Source organism: Sorex araneus, chromosome X, assembly GCF_027595985.1.
Source record: "Sorex araneus isolate mSorAra2 chromosome X, mSorAra2.pri, whole genome shotgun sequence".
In the NCBI taxonomy this organism is placed as follows: domain Eukaryota; kingdom Metazoa; phylum Chordata; class Mammalia; order Eulipotyphla; family Soricidae; genus Sorex; species Sorex araneus.
This window is the reverse complement of record NC_073313.1, coordinates 117,917,025-117,936,065: the sequence shown is the minus strand read 5'-3', so window position 1 is coordinate 117,936,065 and position 19,041 is coordinate 117,917,025. Positions and strand designations below refer to the sequence as shown.

The following is a 19,041-nucleotide window of genomic DNA, read 5'->3' as shown; positions in this document are numbered from 1 at the left end:
AATCTAGCCTTTAAATTCCAGGCTTTCAATCATTTGGCCAACTATAAATATCAAACAAAGTAATGTGCTGAGAGGGAGAAGGAACCACATTGTTCTTAAAGTGCCTTTTCAATGAAAGAACTTAAGAGATTTTACATCTCTTACAGAAAAACAAAATTTGGTCAGACAGGTCATTTGCAAATGACATTCTTCACATGAATCTTTTGAAAAATGGAAATGGAAGTATGACAAGGTCCACTACAAAGCATGTTTGGAGGTATCTGCAATGATCCAAAACCATTGGCCAAGCAAACTGAAAGGGAAAAAAGGTCAACAAATGGGGCTATATCAAACTAAGAAGCTTATATACCACAAATAAAACACAGGCAAAATAAAAAGACACTCCACAGACTGGGAGAGGATATTTACCCACCACATATAAGATAAAGGGTTGCTATCCAAGATATATAAAGCATTAGTGAAAACCTACTGAAGACAAACAAAACAAAACAAGAAAATCTCCAAAAATGTGGGAAGAGATGAATAGAAACCTGCACAAAGACGACATATAGATGGCCAAAAGATACATGAAATAATCTCTGCATCACTGATTATCAGGGAAATGCAAATCAAAACAATTAGATATCATCTCACACCAGTGAGACTGGCACACATCATAAAGAACAAAACAAATCAATGTTGGCGTGGATGTGGGGAAAATGGGACACCCACTCACTGCTAGTAAGAACACAGACTGGTTCAAACACTTTGGAAAACAATATGGAAACTTCTCAAAAGTTAGGGATTGAGAGACTCACAAATGAATCTCGGAACCGAGCAGCTCGCTGCAGGTATGGCTCCAGACTGTGCACCAGAATGATTTCATTGGGGCACCTTGGACGGGAGCAGGCGTCGTCTCTCTCTCTGCCTACACCAGATGAACCCTGGCAGCTCCAAATCTCCAGAAACCAATCACCACCACCCTCATGGCCAATCTTCATAGGCCCCTCCTGCCCCACCCCCCAACAAGAGAATAAATCCGCTGAAAAACCCAGGTATGTGGGACCAGTGACTGAAAACACCAGGCCTCAAGGGGTCAGGACTGGGCCATCCTCTCCCCACCCCTCTAGGGCCCTGGCTGTCATGTGCAGAACTGCCTCTGGGTGCCACTTAAGGCCGTTAAGGGCCATGATCCAGAGACTCTCAAATGAATTTCAGAACTGAGCAGCTTACTGCAGAGGTGGCTCTGGACCCCAATTATTTTAATTTTTAGAATCCCAGGAATGCACTGCCGCAAATGCAGCCGTGCAGTATCTCATAGTATTCTTTTTTTTTTTGCTTTTTTAAAAATCTTGTGAGAGAGACCCTTACAGACATCTTATACTATTCATAACTATCACTATCACTATCATCCCATTGATCATCGATTTGCTCGAACGGGCCCAGTAACGTCTCCATTTGTCATAGCCCTGAGATTTTAGTAGCCTCTCTTTACTCATCCTTCCCAATAGTGCCGTGTATTCATATGACAAATACAGTAACAATGATGGGTCTCATTCTCCTGACCCTGAAAGAGCCTCTAATACAGCACTATTCAAAACAAGCAACACAAAATAAATTATCTTGCATCTGCCAGTGGGTCAGGCTTGAGTGGTGGTGGGACATTTTGAAATAATGGTGGTGGGATTGGTGTGGAAATATTGAATGTAATCAATTATTGTGAACAACTTTATAAAATTAAATTTTTTTAAAGTTAGGTATTGAGCTTCCATATGACCCAGCAATTCTATTTCTGGGCATCCTATCCCAAGGGTCCCAAAGCTCAATTTAGAAAAGGCACTGGATTCCTAGGTTCATCACAGCACTATTTACAATAGCTCAAATCTGGAAATAACCCAAATGTCCAAGATGAGATGAGTGGATAAAGAAATGATGGTACAAATGCACAATGTGTATATTACATTCAGCTACAAGAAAAAATGAAATCATGAAATTTGCTCCCACGTGGGTGGAACTGGAGATGATCAAACTAAGTGAAGTTAGTCAGAAGGAGAGGGAAAGACATAGAATTATCCTTATTTTGCTTTGTTTTGTGGCCACACCCGTGGTGCTCAGGGCTTACTCTTGGCTCTGTGCTCAGGGCTTACTCTTGGCTCTGTGCTCAGGGAGCACTCCTGCTTGGCTCAGGAGACTATATAGAGTATGTGGGATAGAATCTTTGTCAGCCACGTGCAAGCAAGAGCCCTACCCACTGTATGGTCTAGCCCCCATAATCATCTCTCTTAAATGTGGGACATGAAAAAAAAGAACAGGGAAACAACAAATACCCAAAGCAACAAAAACTGAGAACTTTCAGTGGGAACCTTATCACAGAGAGTACGAAGGTGAGTGAGGGACAATGGTGGAAGGAAGCAAAGACCTGGCTAGAGGGTATGATGAGGAGTATATATAAAATCCTATTCATATCAGTTGTGAACCATTGTCACACCCCCCTTAAAAGGCATGTTTTGGTGACCAGGGAAATGGCACAGTAGGTTAAGAACCTGTTTTGCATACAGGAGGCCCTTGTACCACTTCTAGGTGAACTGCCAAAAGAAACCCCCAATCTCCCAAACAGAGCAGCCATTGAACACTATCAAATGTGCTCCCCAAATCAAACCAAAACAAAAATGCATGTTCTGATTTTAGGTGATTCTTGGTTAAGCCCTCGGTGTGCATTCTGTTTTATATTTTTATTTATGAAAGCAGTACTTAATGGTTTCAACAGCTGACATTTCCAGATGGCTTTTCTATCCACAAGCAGTGCGAAGTTCTTCTCCTTACCTTACTAATGAAAGCTCGCAGGGAGGCAAATACATGCTTCAGTGACACTTCAGATTGGCCATTTTTAAGGAAGGCAAGGTGAATATCAAAAACTTTTTTCATCAGTGGGTTGTGGCCATCATTATTTAAAAGCTGGCTCTATAAAATATGAAAAAGAGAAAGTTTGCAGGCACAGTTGGCATGTCTTGCCCAGATTTTGAGAACAAACGTTACCAATTCCTGCTTAGCAAATCACTACTTGAAAGCATCAGGGAGAAAAGTATCTTTCACATAATTTCAAAACACTTGACCTATCTTTCTACAAGGAAATCTCAAAGCAACACAGAAACTGATACCACAATCCTATCATTTTTAACAGATAAAATTACTTTCCACTGGAACACAACAGACACCTAGTATGTAAATCTATGACTAGATTTTTATTAATCTAGTCATACTGCTTGTCAATTAAGATATCAGTAAATTCAGAATGGATACCGGCATTTTTGTTTCTCTGTGGGAGCAACATTCATTTTTAAATTGCATTATTTAATTTACATCTTATCGTTATCCACTGTGACACATAAAGTCTGCTATGAGCAGAGATAATAACAGATATCACAATTAAAAAAGCTATGTATACTAAGTTTTCCTTGCAAAGAGACATAAAAGAAACAACAAATTACAGATAAACACGCTCTGGTTTACAAGTACCTTCTTAAAATTTGGGAGCCAGAAAAAGAGCTCAACAAAATAAAGCATATGCTCTGCATGCAGGAGACCAAGGATTGATCCTTGGCAACCACATGGATTCCCAAGTACCAAGCCTGGGGCAGAGGAGTCAGTGAGCAACACTGGGGGTGACTTTTAAAAAGTGAGGGGATGCCTTCTACAGCCCTACTCACCAATCCCTCAAGAAACTAACAAACAGGTTACAACTTATTCCAAACTACAACAAAGACAAAGTAATATACAAAGTTGTGACAACAGATCTAATGCTAATAAATATCACCAGACAGAAACCCAAAACAGACTCTCCTCATCTACCTCCAACTATGATATAGTGGTTAGAAGAAAGAACTCTCTTTTTTTAAAATTATTTATTTTATTGAATCACCATGTGGAAAGTTACAAAGTTCTCAGACTTATGTCTCAGTTATACAATGCTCGAACACCCGTCCCTTCACTGGTGCCCATATTCCACCACCAAAAACCCCAGTATACCTCCCACCCCCCAGCCCCCCACCCCCACCTGCGTAGCTGATAAATTTCACTTCATTTTCTCTTTAGCTTGATTACATTCCATATTTCAACACAAAACTCACTATTGTTGTTGGAGTTCCCCCCCCAAAAATAAACAGCCCTACTGACAAGGAAGCATTTGATAATTAGTTTTCCATTGCTGAGAATGATGAGATATGAAGCTATCGCGGCCACGTGGTTTAGGATTTCTATATTTTAGTATTTTAGTAATTAAGTCCAGGGAGATTTATGTTAGAAATTGCATCATTTCCCTCCCTGGGGCAGCATGGAGCAATGGCTTAGTTTACAGTCTAGAGACATGGGTGCAAGCAGTTGCTGGGACCAAAAGTCGTCTAGCTGGCCTTAGAAGGAAGAACTCTTGAGAAAGCTGCTCTAGATCTGAATCCAGATTCTACCACTGACCAGCCATGTGACATTAACTTCCCTGGAAGCCTCAATATCCTCATTCTACAAAGACAATAATAGCAGTAGCTATTGATAGAATGGAATTATATATTAAACAGAATAATATGTCACAACAAGTAATATATTAATAATGGATATATTATGATTATTAATATATTGATATTAAATATATTAATATGATATGCATAGAGCTACTTGGCAGATAAAAAGTACATTCATATTTGTATTTTTAAGTTTGTTGAAGTATAATTTTTATACCATCCAATTTTCTGATTTTAAGCAGATGATTCAATTAATTCTAGAAAATTGACAAAGTTATGCAGCCAACAAAATTCAATTTTAAATTCAATTTCAGAATCTTTCCATCACCTCATAAACATCTCTGATGCCCATCTGCAATCACTCCTTGTTCCTGTTACCAGTCCCAGAATAAACAAGTTAATGTTTGTAAAGCACTTAGGATGATGCCTGGCATGTACTAAGAGATATTCTCGTTAAATAAATATCTGAATAAGAGGACGGAGTACAACACAAGCCTGGGACCAAATGTCCTTCTGATTTATTGGTACTGGGGGAAAATGAATTTCTGTTCCATTTTAATCAGAACAAAGTTAATATGTCATGAAGTGTTTCTGCACTCTATTACTTATTAGTATATAATTGGGTTTTTCCTCTTTGAAAAGCACAAGCCAGGTTTCCATAGTAAAATCTGGAGAGCTTGAAGTCAGAGTTTTTTCATTTAAAATGACCTGAAGTCAAATTAAAGCAAAATTTTTCATATTGGAGATTTTCTTCTAATGTCACCTTACGCTGTAGTTATATAATGTTTGCTTTCCAAAGCACTCTGATATCCATTATCCCCCCCAACACACTCATTTTTTTCCTTCAACAACCTTGCAAGATAATTGCTTTTACTTTCTGTCTCCTTTTTCCATTTAATTACCAGACTGGTGACCTGGACTAAGAGGCAAGCATTTGAGAAAAACACAAAGTGCCTTACTAAAGAAGCCAGCTTGTTTATTTGGGCACATCTAGTTTGATACAGTACCTCTGAGCACAAAGGGTATTTTGGCAAACTGAGTTGATCACAATTGAGGTAAAAAATGCTTGGATAATAGTGAGAGAGGTGGCTCAAGGCCTGGAGTACATGCTTTGCTATAGGAACCCCAGGTTTGATCCCTGGAACTGCACAGCCCCTTCTCTGATAGTAGTGACCCCAAAACACACCCAAAACAATCACTGGGTATTTTAATGAAAATATGAAAGGAAACGTTTTTTGGTGGCAAGAGAGACAACACAATAGGTAAGGTGCTTCGCCTCGCATGCAGCTGACTTGCGTTTAATATCTGGTATCACGTATGGTTTTCTTCAGCACTACTTGAGTGATCACTGAGCACAGAGTTAGGAGTAAGCCCTGAGCCCACTAGGTATGGCCCAAAAACAAACAAACAAAGAAAAATTAAACATGAAACAATAGGGTTTAAGAGTCAAGAAGGGTACTGAAAGGCAAATGAGTCTCTTCTTCTCATTGTTTGGATGTGCAGGTGCATCATGGTCAATTCTAGATCATGCAGTCATCAAACTAGGTCTGCCATCCAAGTTTTTCATTGTCCAACTGGTTTTTGTCTTTACGTTATACTATTATGTGACCTCTTACTAGTTTATTTGGCTTTTTGTTTGTCTGTATTTGGGCAACACACTGTGATGTTCAGAGATTATTCCTGGCTCTGCACTTAGGAATGACTCCTGGCGGTATACAGGGGATCATATTAGATGCTGTGGATCAAATCCATGCCAGTCACGTGCAAGGCAAATGCCCTACCCACTGTACTAACGCAACGATTCCTCTAATTTTGATAAAACATTTTCTTCCTTTTTTACCTTGAAGCACTGGGTGAAAAATGATATGGTGTCCAATACTGTTAAAGAAACTTCAGTAGCGGTATTGCCTTCAAGAAGTGCCTGATGAAAAATGTCGGCTTCTGTTGTTGCAGAACCTAGGATTTAAAAAAAAAAAGGAAATGAACACTATCCAACAGAGATACACATGAAAGGTTTTATGGATCCATCCTGTGCCCTAAACCAAGACTCAGAGAGACAAGTAAGAAATAGGTGCTTGGGCTGGAGAGAGATAATGCTATAGGTAAGGCACTAAACTTGCATGCAACTGACCCAAGTTCCATCCCCTACACACCAGAGCATCCTCTGGAGCACCACCAGAAGTGATCCTTGAATGCAGTCAGGTGTGAGCTCTAAGCATCACTTTGTGTGGCAAAAAGCACCCTCCCAAAAGGGGGGTCTTAATATCTGCAAGCCTAAATTAATTTCACTGCATTTATTCTCCAAGATGGCCTTGGTTAATCAATTCTACTAATATGTTCCCCAACTCTGTGTCCACATTTTCTCATCACATAACAATGAGTGCATTTCTTTGAAGACAAGATTTGATTTCACAACTAGAAAATAATTTGGGAGGCATTTTAGAATATGACACTGATTATCTGTACAAAGATGAGAAACATGCAGCAACTCAGCTACATTACACATGGTAACACCCTTCTGCCTGATATTGTTTCAATGATCTGATGCCAAGGGTAGGATATATGTTTCTAGAGCAGAAGAAAAACAAATCATCTGGGATATATCAAGCAAGTAGGTTTATTATACTTTTTATAAGTGACAAAAAGCAAAGCACCTATATGAGGCTTACATTTTTTAAAAAGAAATCTTAAATTTATTAGCTCAGTGCCCATCTACTCCAGGCATTTTTAATTCCTATAGCAGAAGGCCAGTTTTGCTGGTTTCCTTTTCTTCATCCAGCTGTATGGAAATGAACATCTTCTCATTTTGTGTTATTATTTGCTTTTCAGAGGACAGCTTCTGTTTATATAACTCTTGAGCTCCCCCAAATGGGCAAGATGTCTCACTTCATCCTATTCAACTCGTCAGTACTTAAACCAGTGTGAAATATACCTGTGCCAAAATAGTATTCACAAGTTCTTTAGCTGACAGTGTAACTCTTTAAAATCACTGCCTAGTAACTCTGAACAAATATTGTCTTAAGATGACATTATTTGTCCTAAAGTTAGAGAAGGTTATCCAAAGAAAAATAGTACAATGAGAATAGTGTTTTAGTAGAAAAAAATGAATTTCTTTAATACTGAAATAAGGAAAAAAATACATTAATTTAAAAAATCATGTAAACTATATTCATACATGATTAAATATATTAAAGTAAATACCTTTGTATCAGTGAAATATTTTAGACTGAAGCCAGGGCTTTTTACTTTTTCTCCTTAAAATTTAAGGGGTCTCAAAATTCTGTGACAGATTTTTGGTGAATCTGTTTCCATTAAAAAAGTAATGATTTTAAAAACCTGGAATTTGATTTTAGTTCACCACGTTCAAGGATCCAGGATGCCAAAAATATGTGTGAACATTTGAAACATTTTTCATTTGCTGCTTTTTTCTCTTTGATCTAGTTAAAAGAATGTATTGTCAATTGGCATACAGTACTGCCTTTAATAGAAAATATAAATACTGGGACACATTTCACATATTGACTACCTGAGAAATTGTTTTGTGTCCCACTGTTATTAAAGCAAAAAGTATAATGTTCTTCACTTGAACTAATTAAATACAATAGATTATAAATTGTGTATTGTAAATAAAAGTTCACTCTGTGAGTGCACATTTTGGTAAATATTTATTTATGTTAGCATTTAAAAGTTTAAAAAATATGCATTTGACCAGGATAAATGAGGTATGTTGATCATGGCTTTGCTTTATACCTTGATATTAAAGCTGGTTTTTCATCCTGGCATTTTAAAAGCTGCTTTGAGGTTTTTTTTTCCTTTCTTTCTTTTCTCTCTCTTTTTTTTTAAATGTAAACTAACCTCCCGCATGACAGAGGTTAAAATTTTGTCTGCACTTGAGTTCACTTGAGCTTACATTTGAAATGTGCATGTTTATTTATACAGATTTCAATAAAGCTATTCAAGGCCTTAAAAAAAAAGTAATGATTTAAAAAACTGCTAACTTAAAACTGCCATACTCACAGTACACTGTCCACAAAACATTTTCTTCTCCTTCTGATGGTTTTACACTGAACTGTTGTTATCATTAGTCAGTCTTTCACTGTATATTTAGATGGTCAAGAAGAACAGTTATGAGACCATTCTACTGATTAAGGCTGGGCTGGCAGGTACTTATTAGCCCTCTGGGAAGATGTGGTAACCTTGCCCGCTCCAGCTGCCTTCTTGTCCACTGCTTTGATGCCACTCACAATAGTCTGCCTCATGCCATGATAAGCAAAATAACCCAGAGGAGGGTAGACAGAGAAGCTGTTGACACCCATGGGCTTGGCAGGAACATTATCAACAATGAGAGCATCCCCCGATTTCAAGAATGTGGGGCCATATTTCAGCTTTTCCCTGGAACAATTCATCTTCTTCAGCTCGGTGAATTTGCAAGCATTCTGAATGGTGTGACAGTCCACAAAGGTGCACATCCAGCACTGATCTGACCTGGATGATTCAGAAAAGTGAAATAATCACCTGACCTGTGAAGCCAGCTTCTTCCATTATGGTGGGTATTTTTGCTCTCACCAGTTCAACTGCATGACCAACATCTTTGACAGATACATTCTTGTCGCTGAAGTCCATGTTGTGCCCAAAAAGAGCTCAGTTGCAACTAGGACTGGAGGAAATGTGACCTCCATGGCAGGTTTTGCAAATATCAGTCTCAACTTGGCCCCCAGAGATAGTACCAAGACTTGCAACTCTGTGAGCATCTTGGAGACACAGGTACAGTCGAACAAGTGGGTAAAGGGATGCAATTCAGAGCTTCCGGCAGCATGGGTGCGCTGGTACTCCCATCTTTACGGCTGACTTTCCATCCCTAGAACCATGGCCTGTTAGCACTTGGCTCCAGCATATTGTTGCCATTCTCACTAGAAATTAGCACAAATGCTATTGTATCAGGATAATAGACAGTTTCCTTAATGTAGGTGCTGACTTCCTTAATAATTTGCTCATTTCTCTTCTGGCTGTAAGGTGGCTCAATGGAATCCATTTTGTTAACACCAATAAGTAGTTGTTTTACTCCCAGTACATAAGTCAGCAGTGCCTCCTTTCAGGTCTGCCCATTCTTAGAGGTACTGGCTTAAAATTCACCCATAATGACAACAACAATCAGGTCAGGGCAGTTAGCCTGAGATGTGTCTGTAATAATTATTTGGACAGGGATGGAGAGACAGAACAGCAGGTAAGGCACTTGCCTTGCAAGCAGCCAAACTGGTTCGATCACCAGCATCCCTGAGAACACCCAAGAGTGATTTCAGAGTGCAGAGCTAGATGCATTCCTGAGCATCAATTGCCAGGTGTGGCCCCAAAACCAAATTAATAATGATATTAATATAGTAGTAATATTATTAACATTATAGTATCACTGTCATCCCGTTGCTCATCAATTGCTCGAGCGGGCGCCGGTAATGTCTCCATTCATCCCTTTTCATGCTAGTGTAGCCAACGGTGTCTACTCGTTTCAGGAACATGAAGAGCACATTATTGTTACTGTTTTTGGCATATTGAATATGTCACATGTAGCTTGCCAGGCTCTGCTGTGCAGGTGGGACATCCTTGGTAGTTTGCCAGGCTCTCTGAGAGGTATGAAAAATTAGTAGAGAGTGTCTTATGATGTGACATCTTATGATGTCCAGGAATATGTTCACTCATATGTGAAGCACGGCCAAGCGTGTGGGAAGTGGCCTGGAGTGTGTCAGGGGTTGGGTTGTGGAAGTCAGCTACCAGGGCTGGGTCTCTTAGAACAGAGAGGGCTCTCATCCCCCCCGCCCCATCTGGGGCGCCCGGAGTGAAAACAGCCTGGCGCGAAGTAAGGTGGCATGCTTATGGGGGTCTCATTTTATGCTGCCTTCCGGGAGAAGCAGCTGTGATTTATGGATGGTGGCCGATGAGGAGATTATCTGGCACCAGCGTGATCCCTGGGTCGCTGGAGATTATATTATAATAAAATCATAAAATCACTTGATATTATCATCAAGTAATTTTATTATCAAAATATTATCAAATTATTATATTATGATGTCTTTATCTCTTGGAGCATCATTGATGGTCACATAGTATCTGAGGGGCTCAGACTTCCATAGGAAGATACCAACAATGATACCACATTCACATTCAGCTTTCAGTTTATGTAAGACCCAGGCATACTTGAGGAAGTCTTTTCCTATCAGCAGTCTCCTCTGAGTTCTCAGTGGTTCTTTTGTCAATCCTACAACATTTACAGATCAGGAGGCCAATATTGGTAGTCTTGCTGTAATCTATGCATACAATGATGATAATGGTACTGAGTCTTTCCCTTTCCCATTTTGGTTTGAGTTTGACTGTGGTTTTCATGACACCTGTGTTCTGGCATTAAACCCATTGCAAGAAAGGACAAGGGCTCCTCTAAGGTTAAAGAATAACATGTCCCTGGGCCAGAGTGATAGTAAAGCAAGGAGGGTGCTTGTCTTGCATGCAGCCAACCTGGGTTTGATCCCTGGCACCTCAGATGATCCCCCATGTCTAAGCCCTAAGCACCACCACGTGTGGTCCCCAAACTAAAATCAAACAAACAAAAAGAATTGCATGCCTGTTTGAAATGGGATGAAACTTACACACATTTTACTTACTGTGATTAAGTGTAAATGAACTTTCCAGACTACTAAGATGCTGAAGCCGGGCCTGCATTACTCCTGATCTGTTCCTTAGAGCTGGCATGGTTTGCGATTTTCGGTCAATACCAAAGTGTTTTGACAGCCAGGCATCATGCACCCTAAAATAAATGTAAGGTTAAGAATTTGAGGACTCTAATAAACTCTATCAATGTTCTATTTTCAGAACATAACTTATGCTCAATCAATAGTTTATTGTTTCTAGTCTTAAATGATGTACCACTGGAAATGGTATGATATTTTCGTGTACATTTAAAATAGATTCTACTATAAGAATATAACTAAGCAATTTAGAAAAACATTCTTTTTTTTCTCCTTGAAAACATCCCATGTGCTCTCAGCAGTTGAGGAAGGGTATCATAACACAGAGGGATACTCCAAGTTGAGCTGAAAGGGAGTGGGAGAAGAGTGTCCTGGAGCTAGGTATTTAAGAATGAGTGCCAATATAGTTCATTTCTAGACATAAATTAAACTGGAGTCAGAAATTTCTATTCCAAACAGGTCTGTTAGGATTTTCATATTTTTCTTTGTTTCCCATTCAGTTTAAGGATCCCTTAAAAACTTTTAACTAAGGAGTATAAAGAACTAGAAAAGAAACACTATTTTCCTGCTGTTTGGTAAACAGAGGACAGTAAGAACCCAGGAACAAAGGCTCAAGGTAGCAGTTATTATACTAGCTCCAAGTCAGGGAAAGACAATGAAAATCACCACCTGAATTATCTATCATTATGATAATGATATTCCAGAGATTCAATAATAAACCCATCAAAACAACCTCTTGTGCCTTAGAATGTAATTTAAAAAAATGAGGCCAGAGATATTGCACAGGAGATAAGGTGCTTGCAGCAGACCTGAGTTCAAGACATAGCATACGGTTCCCTGAGCAGCACCAAAAAAGATCCCTGGGCACATCCGAGTGTGGGCCCAAAAAAAAAAAGTAACTATTGAAATTCATTTAAATGTCTATTTTATTAAAATAAGGAAGGCATAAACTAGAAGTGACATAAGGACAATAGTGAAGGGTCATGGCATTTGGTGTTGGTAAAGGTATGGTATATTTTGTTAGCATTATTATAACCATATTAAAGACCATAAAATATATACAATAAATAATCTTTTCATTTTCTATTTTTTGATCTGTTGTCATGAGGGAAAAATAGTCTGTAGTGCTCAGCAGCGATATAATGGGGATCAAACCAAGATCACACATACCAAGGTAGATGCTCTACCACTTGAGACACAATCCCAAACCCTCCTCAAACATTTCCTAAGGTACTCATCTCACAGAGACTTAAAAAGCAAAAAGAAGAAATAGTTGATATACATTGTAGGTTCCTAACTGTTGCTAGGAATTTCTATATACCTTCGTAATGGAGGCACATGTCAATCAATTGCATCAATATTCTAACAGATTGTCTGAAAGCGCAGGCCTTAGTTATTTTTCCTTTATAATTTTTGCCTTCTCCTGGATCTACTCTTCCTCACATCTTTCAGAAAAGACAAGCATCTGTTTTAGAATTAGTACATAAAATATGCACATCAATCTCATCACCCTTTGGAAAACTTGAATCAGTTCACATTATGATTTAAATGCCGAGACATGTTTAATAAATCAAGATTTTCTTATTGGCAACTCAAAATTCATAATCTGTTTTACATAGGAAGATTAAGACTGCCCTCTGTTGGAAGAAAAGGAAAAATGGCAAAGTTAGGGAATTACCTTGCTATGTTTCTTTTCCCCATATATCTAAAGTGAAACAAACATACTCTAGAAAGAAAAATAATAGCATGTTAACAACAAATTACCATAATATGCAATTTAACAAGTACTAATCTGAAAAGCCATGCATTACAAAGTATATCCTATCTAAACCATAATATAAGTATGTAGAAATATTTTTCTACATGAGACAACTCAGCATGAAAAATCCTCATGTCTTCATATATAATGCTAGTGCCATATTTTAAAACCCTATCAATGCAAATCATTCTTTGAATACTATAAAGCTATGAGCACCATAGAAAATTCTAGAAGTATACTCATTAAAACCTTTTTTAAAAGTCCTTAATCTTTAAAAATGAAGCAGTTGCCATTTTTTCATAATGGCATTAAAAAACTACCAATTGAAAAATCTTAAACCTATGCAGAAGTAGTGAGGCTAGCATATACTACTCCCACAAGCTTCAAAAATGATCAATTCATGGCCATTATATTTTTGTTTACCTCTACCTACACAGCTGCCTTGCTCTACCCTCTCACCCTCTCTCCTAGTTTTTGAAGCAAATCCCCAACATCATATGATTTTTGCTACTAAATATCTCAATATAATGAGTAGCTTGTTTTTTTCATTCTAACTGATGTTTTGTTTGCTGAAAAATTTTAAAGATATCAAGAAAATATATTTATGCATTGATATTCCATTTTGTTTTAGTACATATACAAAATATCATAAATTTTTACTCCCCCCAAAAAACCCTTTTTGTTCTTATTCTGGAACCATATACAGTGGCACTCAGGAGCTATTTGTGGTTGACCATGGGGTGCCAGGGATCAAATTCAAGCCTCCTGCATGCCTGGGCTCCAACCTGTTGAGATATGTTCTCTGTCTCCCTACTTAATTTTTTTAATACTCCATTCTGGTTAACCATTCACCTTTCAATAATGATGAAAGAGTAATGCAGAATACACTATAGAAGAACTTTCCACCTTCACCTAGACTAGTTTTTCCTATGTGCCTTAGAATGAATATATCTGTATCCATATGTAAGCACATACTTTCTGAAAGGGATAGAATTACTAATCTCTATAAAGACGACACACTCCAATCATTTCATCTATTCCATCTGCTCCAAATGAATGATTTGGGACAACTGATGCCACTTCTAGCTCTCCCAATCACAGAAATACTGTTGTTGGTCTGTTTTTAGTGAAAATTTACGGTACTAGCACATATATTCATGATTTTCTTCTATGTGTAAAGAACCTTATGCCAGTCTCTATACATGAAAATAGCTTTTTTGTGCATTATTATTAGCATGATAATAATGCTAATTATCATAGTTCATGAAATTATAAGCTGCTTCAACAAAAATATGTAAGATTTCATTATTCATAAATATCAAGCATGCCTCAAGTAAGGTAAAAGTTTATGAAAATAATTTAATGTAACTTACTCGAGAAGTATAAGAACATTTATGAGTTCCTGAGGTGATACTTTATTCCAGTAAGTTAAAAGAGTATCTGAAAATGGAATATGAATATTGTTAGAGCTTTAAAAATTAAAGCAAGTAAAGTTCCAAAATCCTAGGCCAACAACCATCAACTTATGATCAACTGTTTCATCTTTTTTCTTCTCCCAGCCTAATGCTCAATATACACATTGAATTCTTTAAACTTTGCTCCCTATATATCATTGTCTGTATTATTCCATATTATTTATTTTTATGTTATAGATATTCCTTTGGAAGGCTTATTTCAACCTTAACATCATAACTGTAGATACAAAAAGAGGAGACCTGGGTTCTAATGAGATCTCTAAAATTTTTTGCAAGACAGTGTGTTTAAGTCTACTTTCCCAAGGAGGGTTAATTTACCTCTGTCTGTTAAATAAAGAGCTTTGTAAACCAAAACGTTTTGGTTTAAACGTTTTGAAGAAATAATTTTTCAGCTGCGAGTTTGCCTTTGGATTATAAACTTGTTGTTATTGCAGTTTTTTTTTTGGTTTGGTTTTTAGGAGTTGTGACCTGGCAGTGCTAAGGCTCACTCCTAGAGGGCTTGATCCTGGGCTAGCTGCATGCAAGAAAAGTGTCTAACCCACATTACTTTCTCTCTAACCCTGAGAGTTGTAAAGTGAAGTTCTTCTCTAGCTTGCTGACTTCCTCTCTATAGATGTCCTGCATATCTGTGATATAAATTTGTACACAAACATAAACAAAACTATTTGATATATAAGTTCCTCAAAGCTAGCATACATACAAACCTCACTTTTTACCTATATTTTATTTCCCCACATGAGAGTTTTTAAAAATTGTGTCGCCAACATTCTATACCTTTTGTAATCTATGTGACCATAATTAATGGTGTTATCCAACCAATGTATAATGCTTATAGGTATGACAAAAGTAGTGGCCACACCACCAAACTGCCAACCAAGCAAGACTCTGTAGAAAAATAGCAGACCAGGAAGTCAGTTAAGACGCTGGATGACTGTAAAATGTGGGTGTGTGTACATGTGTGTGTGTGTACACGTGTGTATGGCGGGGGTTGATTTGACTACTTTCTACTATTACTCAGCCGGTGTGTACTGTTTTTAATAATTGAGAAAATACTGATCAACACTAAAAATGCCACAATGGGGCTCAACTAGTTTTGTTAAAACACCTTCTGGTACTTTCTGGTCAAAGGTTGTGATTTCCCAGCATACATTGCTTTTTCTAGGGCGGAGGGTAGGATTTCGCAGCATGCACTGCTTTATCCTGGTCAGTGACTGGGATTTCCCAGTATGTACCACTTTTTCCTCATAAGAGGTTGGAATTTCCCAGCATGCACTGTTTTTTTCTGATCAGGGGCTGGGACTTCACAGTATGCACTGCTATTTCCTAGTCAGGGGCTGGGACTTCCCAGCATGCACTGATTTTTCCTGGTTATAAATCGGGGTTTCCCAGCATACACCAGTTTTTTCGGTCAGCGATTGGGATTTCCCAGCATACACCATTTTCTTGGTTAGGGACTGGAATTTCCCAGCATGCACCGCTTTTTCCTGGTCAGAGGTCAGGATTTCCCAGCATGCACCGCTTCTTCCTGGACAGGGCTGGGATTTCCCATCATGCACTGCTTCTTCCTGGTTATAAACCGGGATTTCCCAGCATGCATCGCTTTGTCGGCCTTTCGTCACAGGAGCTCGGTGCCTCAGGAGCTCCTCTGGCGCCTGCTTCCCGGCACTTCCAACTTTAAGAGTGGTGCCTTCTCCCTCATCCCTGAACCAGAGCCCTTTTGTCTGTCCATGGACTTCAGTGCCTGCCGTGTGTGCCGAGACATCGTATCAGGTCTGTAAAGGGGTGTAAGAGCACATCACTGCCGCGGGACGATCCACCATTTTACTGATGGCAGCCGCAGCCGCTGGCACGACAGAGAGCAGGCGAGTGGGTGGAAGACGTGGTATGAAACCCTTGGGAGAACAGAGAGTGCCCCTTAATGTCTGTGATGTGTCATCGAGTGGCTTTCAAAGAACCTGGCTAATGCTGAAAGAGCACCATGACGAACAGGTCCGCCATTTACAGGAGAGATTAACCGCCACGTTGAAAAAACGGCGGTCAGATGGAAGGCAACCTGGCTCCTTACGCAAAATTAAAGAATTGATCAACCAAAAGAAAGCCCTCAATGACACCATCCATGAGTTACAACATCAGTTAAGATCAAAAACATGCCAACGCTGTTCAATTAACGAGACTTTGAACGAAAACCTTCAGCGAGAATTTTATGATATCCAACAACGTAATCTTAAGTATATGTCTAAGATAGTTGCAGAGAGGAACCAATTACGAGAAGAAAATAAAAGGCTTCTTGAAAATCTAAAGTCAGAGCAACAACAGCTCAGCTCATCTGTTTTGTGTAGTAATATCTTTCCTCAGAGTTCAGCGAGGGAGCGGTCACAGGGCTCTTATGGGTATTTTCCTAGAGAAAATTTAAAGACCTATTCTGGACGTAAAAAAGGTGAAGGGAAAAAGGCTTTCCAGCCAAAACCTCCAACCTCATGTCATAGTAAGGCTAACTCAGAAGTGTCAGGATCTTCCTCAGTGAAGACTTCCTTCAGTTTTGGTGATGTTATTAAAGAAGGCAGAGGCAATAAGAAGCCTTCTTCAAATTTTCTAGCAACATCTACACTTGCTTCTCAAAAGGGACATGGGTTGCAAGGTGCTTCACTGCCTCCTGAAGACAAGTCTCCCCAACCAAAACTGGGAACCCTTAACGTACAAAATGTCTCCTCACCAATGTATGAATCTCAGAGTGGCTTGTCTTGGATCTTTCCTAATATTTCTACAGGAGAAAATGAGCCAACTCAAGGAGCAGTGGAAACTACAGATGAGAATATGTCCGATGCAAATTCAGGCCAATATTCCTTTTCACAGACAAGGCAAAGGCTTGGAATGCGTGTATTTCCTTTAGACTACACTTCAAGATGTAAAAGAAAAAGATCTATGGGTGTTGTTTGTGCCGGACAAAATACTAACTAGAAACTTTGCAATCAGTCAATTTTGATGAAGACTACTACTGAATCTACAAAGGAAGAGTTTAAGACTGACACCCAGGTTATTGTTAGTCTCCAGCCAAGAGAAAAGCAAAGATGCAAAAAGGAAGGAATGGGAAAGAGTACTCCTCTCACTTAAGGAAAAATGCTATTTTTACAAGAGGACAGTGTGTTGCTTTACACTGTGTGACTTACAACTCTTGACTCTAATTATATTTCGTAGAATATTAGTAAAGTAGATTATAAGTATAAAGTAGGTTATAAGTAAAGTAGATTATAAGTATAAAGTAGGTTATAAGTAAAGTAGATTATAAGTATAAAGTAGGTTATAAGTAAAGACTTAAAATTACTTTGGAAAATGACTTAAAACTTTGAATTATTGCTACATAATATGCTACTACAAATAGAAAAAGTTCTTCAGAACTCCTCTACTTCCAGACATCTTAAGATCCAGAAGCAAGCACTTCTGAATAAACTGAAAATCATACAGCATGACTTTCTATGTACAAAAATAGGACATGCAACTCAGACTGTACTTTAGTTACTTAAAATGTGCTTTCAAAGATCAAATGGCAAGAGCAGAAGAAAGGCAAAGCTAACTAACAAAGACTTAAGTATTAAGCAAGAAGTCATCATTTACAAGAGGAGGAAAGAATTCTGAAGTTCGCAAGAAACAAGACAGCTTTCCTCATCACATTACAAAAACTGTTGAAGAGTAATCACAGTATATGGTATGTGCGTAGGTATGTGTGAGTATGATAGAAAGCGTGAATGTGAGTACCCGAATGGAGGAGGGGTAATCCTTCAGCAATTAATTCTCGTCTTCCTTCTAACTCATTTTTTCTTTTTTAGAAAACGAAGCTAAGGGAACAAATTGTGTATGAAGAAATGTATTTGGTAATAAGCTAACCAGCACCACAGGCTTAGAGGTTTTATCACTCTAAAAAAGGAAATCCATACACATTAGCAATCACTTAACACGTTGCCCCACTTTTCATTTTGTGGTAAGACAAAAATCTTGAGCTGTAGCTAAAATTGTTCACTCATCATCCCCTGGAATGAAATACCAGCAGGATTGAAAATGATCCTTATTTACTGGTGTTTCCCCCCACCCTCAAGCATGGAGATGAAACTATCATATTGTAATACTATCTTTGGCTTTTATTCTAAAACATATACCATTAGAACTTAAATATTTTAATTATTAAATTAATAACCAAATTATTTAAATAATTATAAACTAAATTTATACTTGTTTACAAATAAGAATAAAGTATAATTAGATTAATTGAGTTATAAATACATTCCTAAAATATTTTATTAATGTACTTTAGAACAATTTATTCATATATAGTTGCTGATTTAAGATTTCTGTAATGTACTTCAGTACTAGTTATATATAGCTACTGATTTATTGTAAGGTTTCTCTAATATACTTTAGAACTATTTATGCATATAGCACTAGTGAGTTACTTTAATGTTTGCTAGCTGATTAGCTATAAAAATGAGAAAAATCTGGGGCTGGAGAGATAGCACAGCGGGTAGGGCGTTTGCCTTGCACGCGGCCGACCCGGGTTCAAATCCCAGCATCCCATATGGTCCCCTGAGCAC

The 19,041-nt window shown here is 38.2% G+C and overlaps 1 protein-coding gene across 2 annotated transcripts in view; it reads right to left on the bottom strand.

Moving 5' to 3' along the window:
* The window catches only part of DOCK11 (dedicator of cytokinesis 11), a 265,037-nt gene that overhangs the window by 67,323 nt on the left and 178,673 nt on the right, over positions 1-19,041 (bottom strand). For both annotated transcript variants that reach the window (XM_055120824.1, XM_055120825.1), the window contains 5 exons: positions 14,357-14,423; positions 12,903-12,950; positions 11,141-11,283; positions 6,331-6,446; positions 2,803-2,940 (listed from right to left, as the gene is read on the bottom strand). In XM_055120824.1, coding sequence (XP_054976799.1) covers positions 2,803-2,940; positions 6,331-6,446; positions 11,141-11,283; positions 12,903-12,950; positions 14,357-14,423 — 512 coding nt within the window. The remainder of the gene's footprint in view (positions 1-2,802; positions 2,941-6,330; positions 6,447-11,140; positions 11,284-12,902; positions 12,951-14,356; positions 14,424-19,041) is intronic.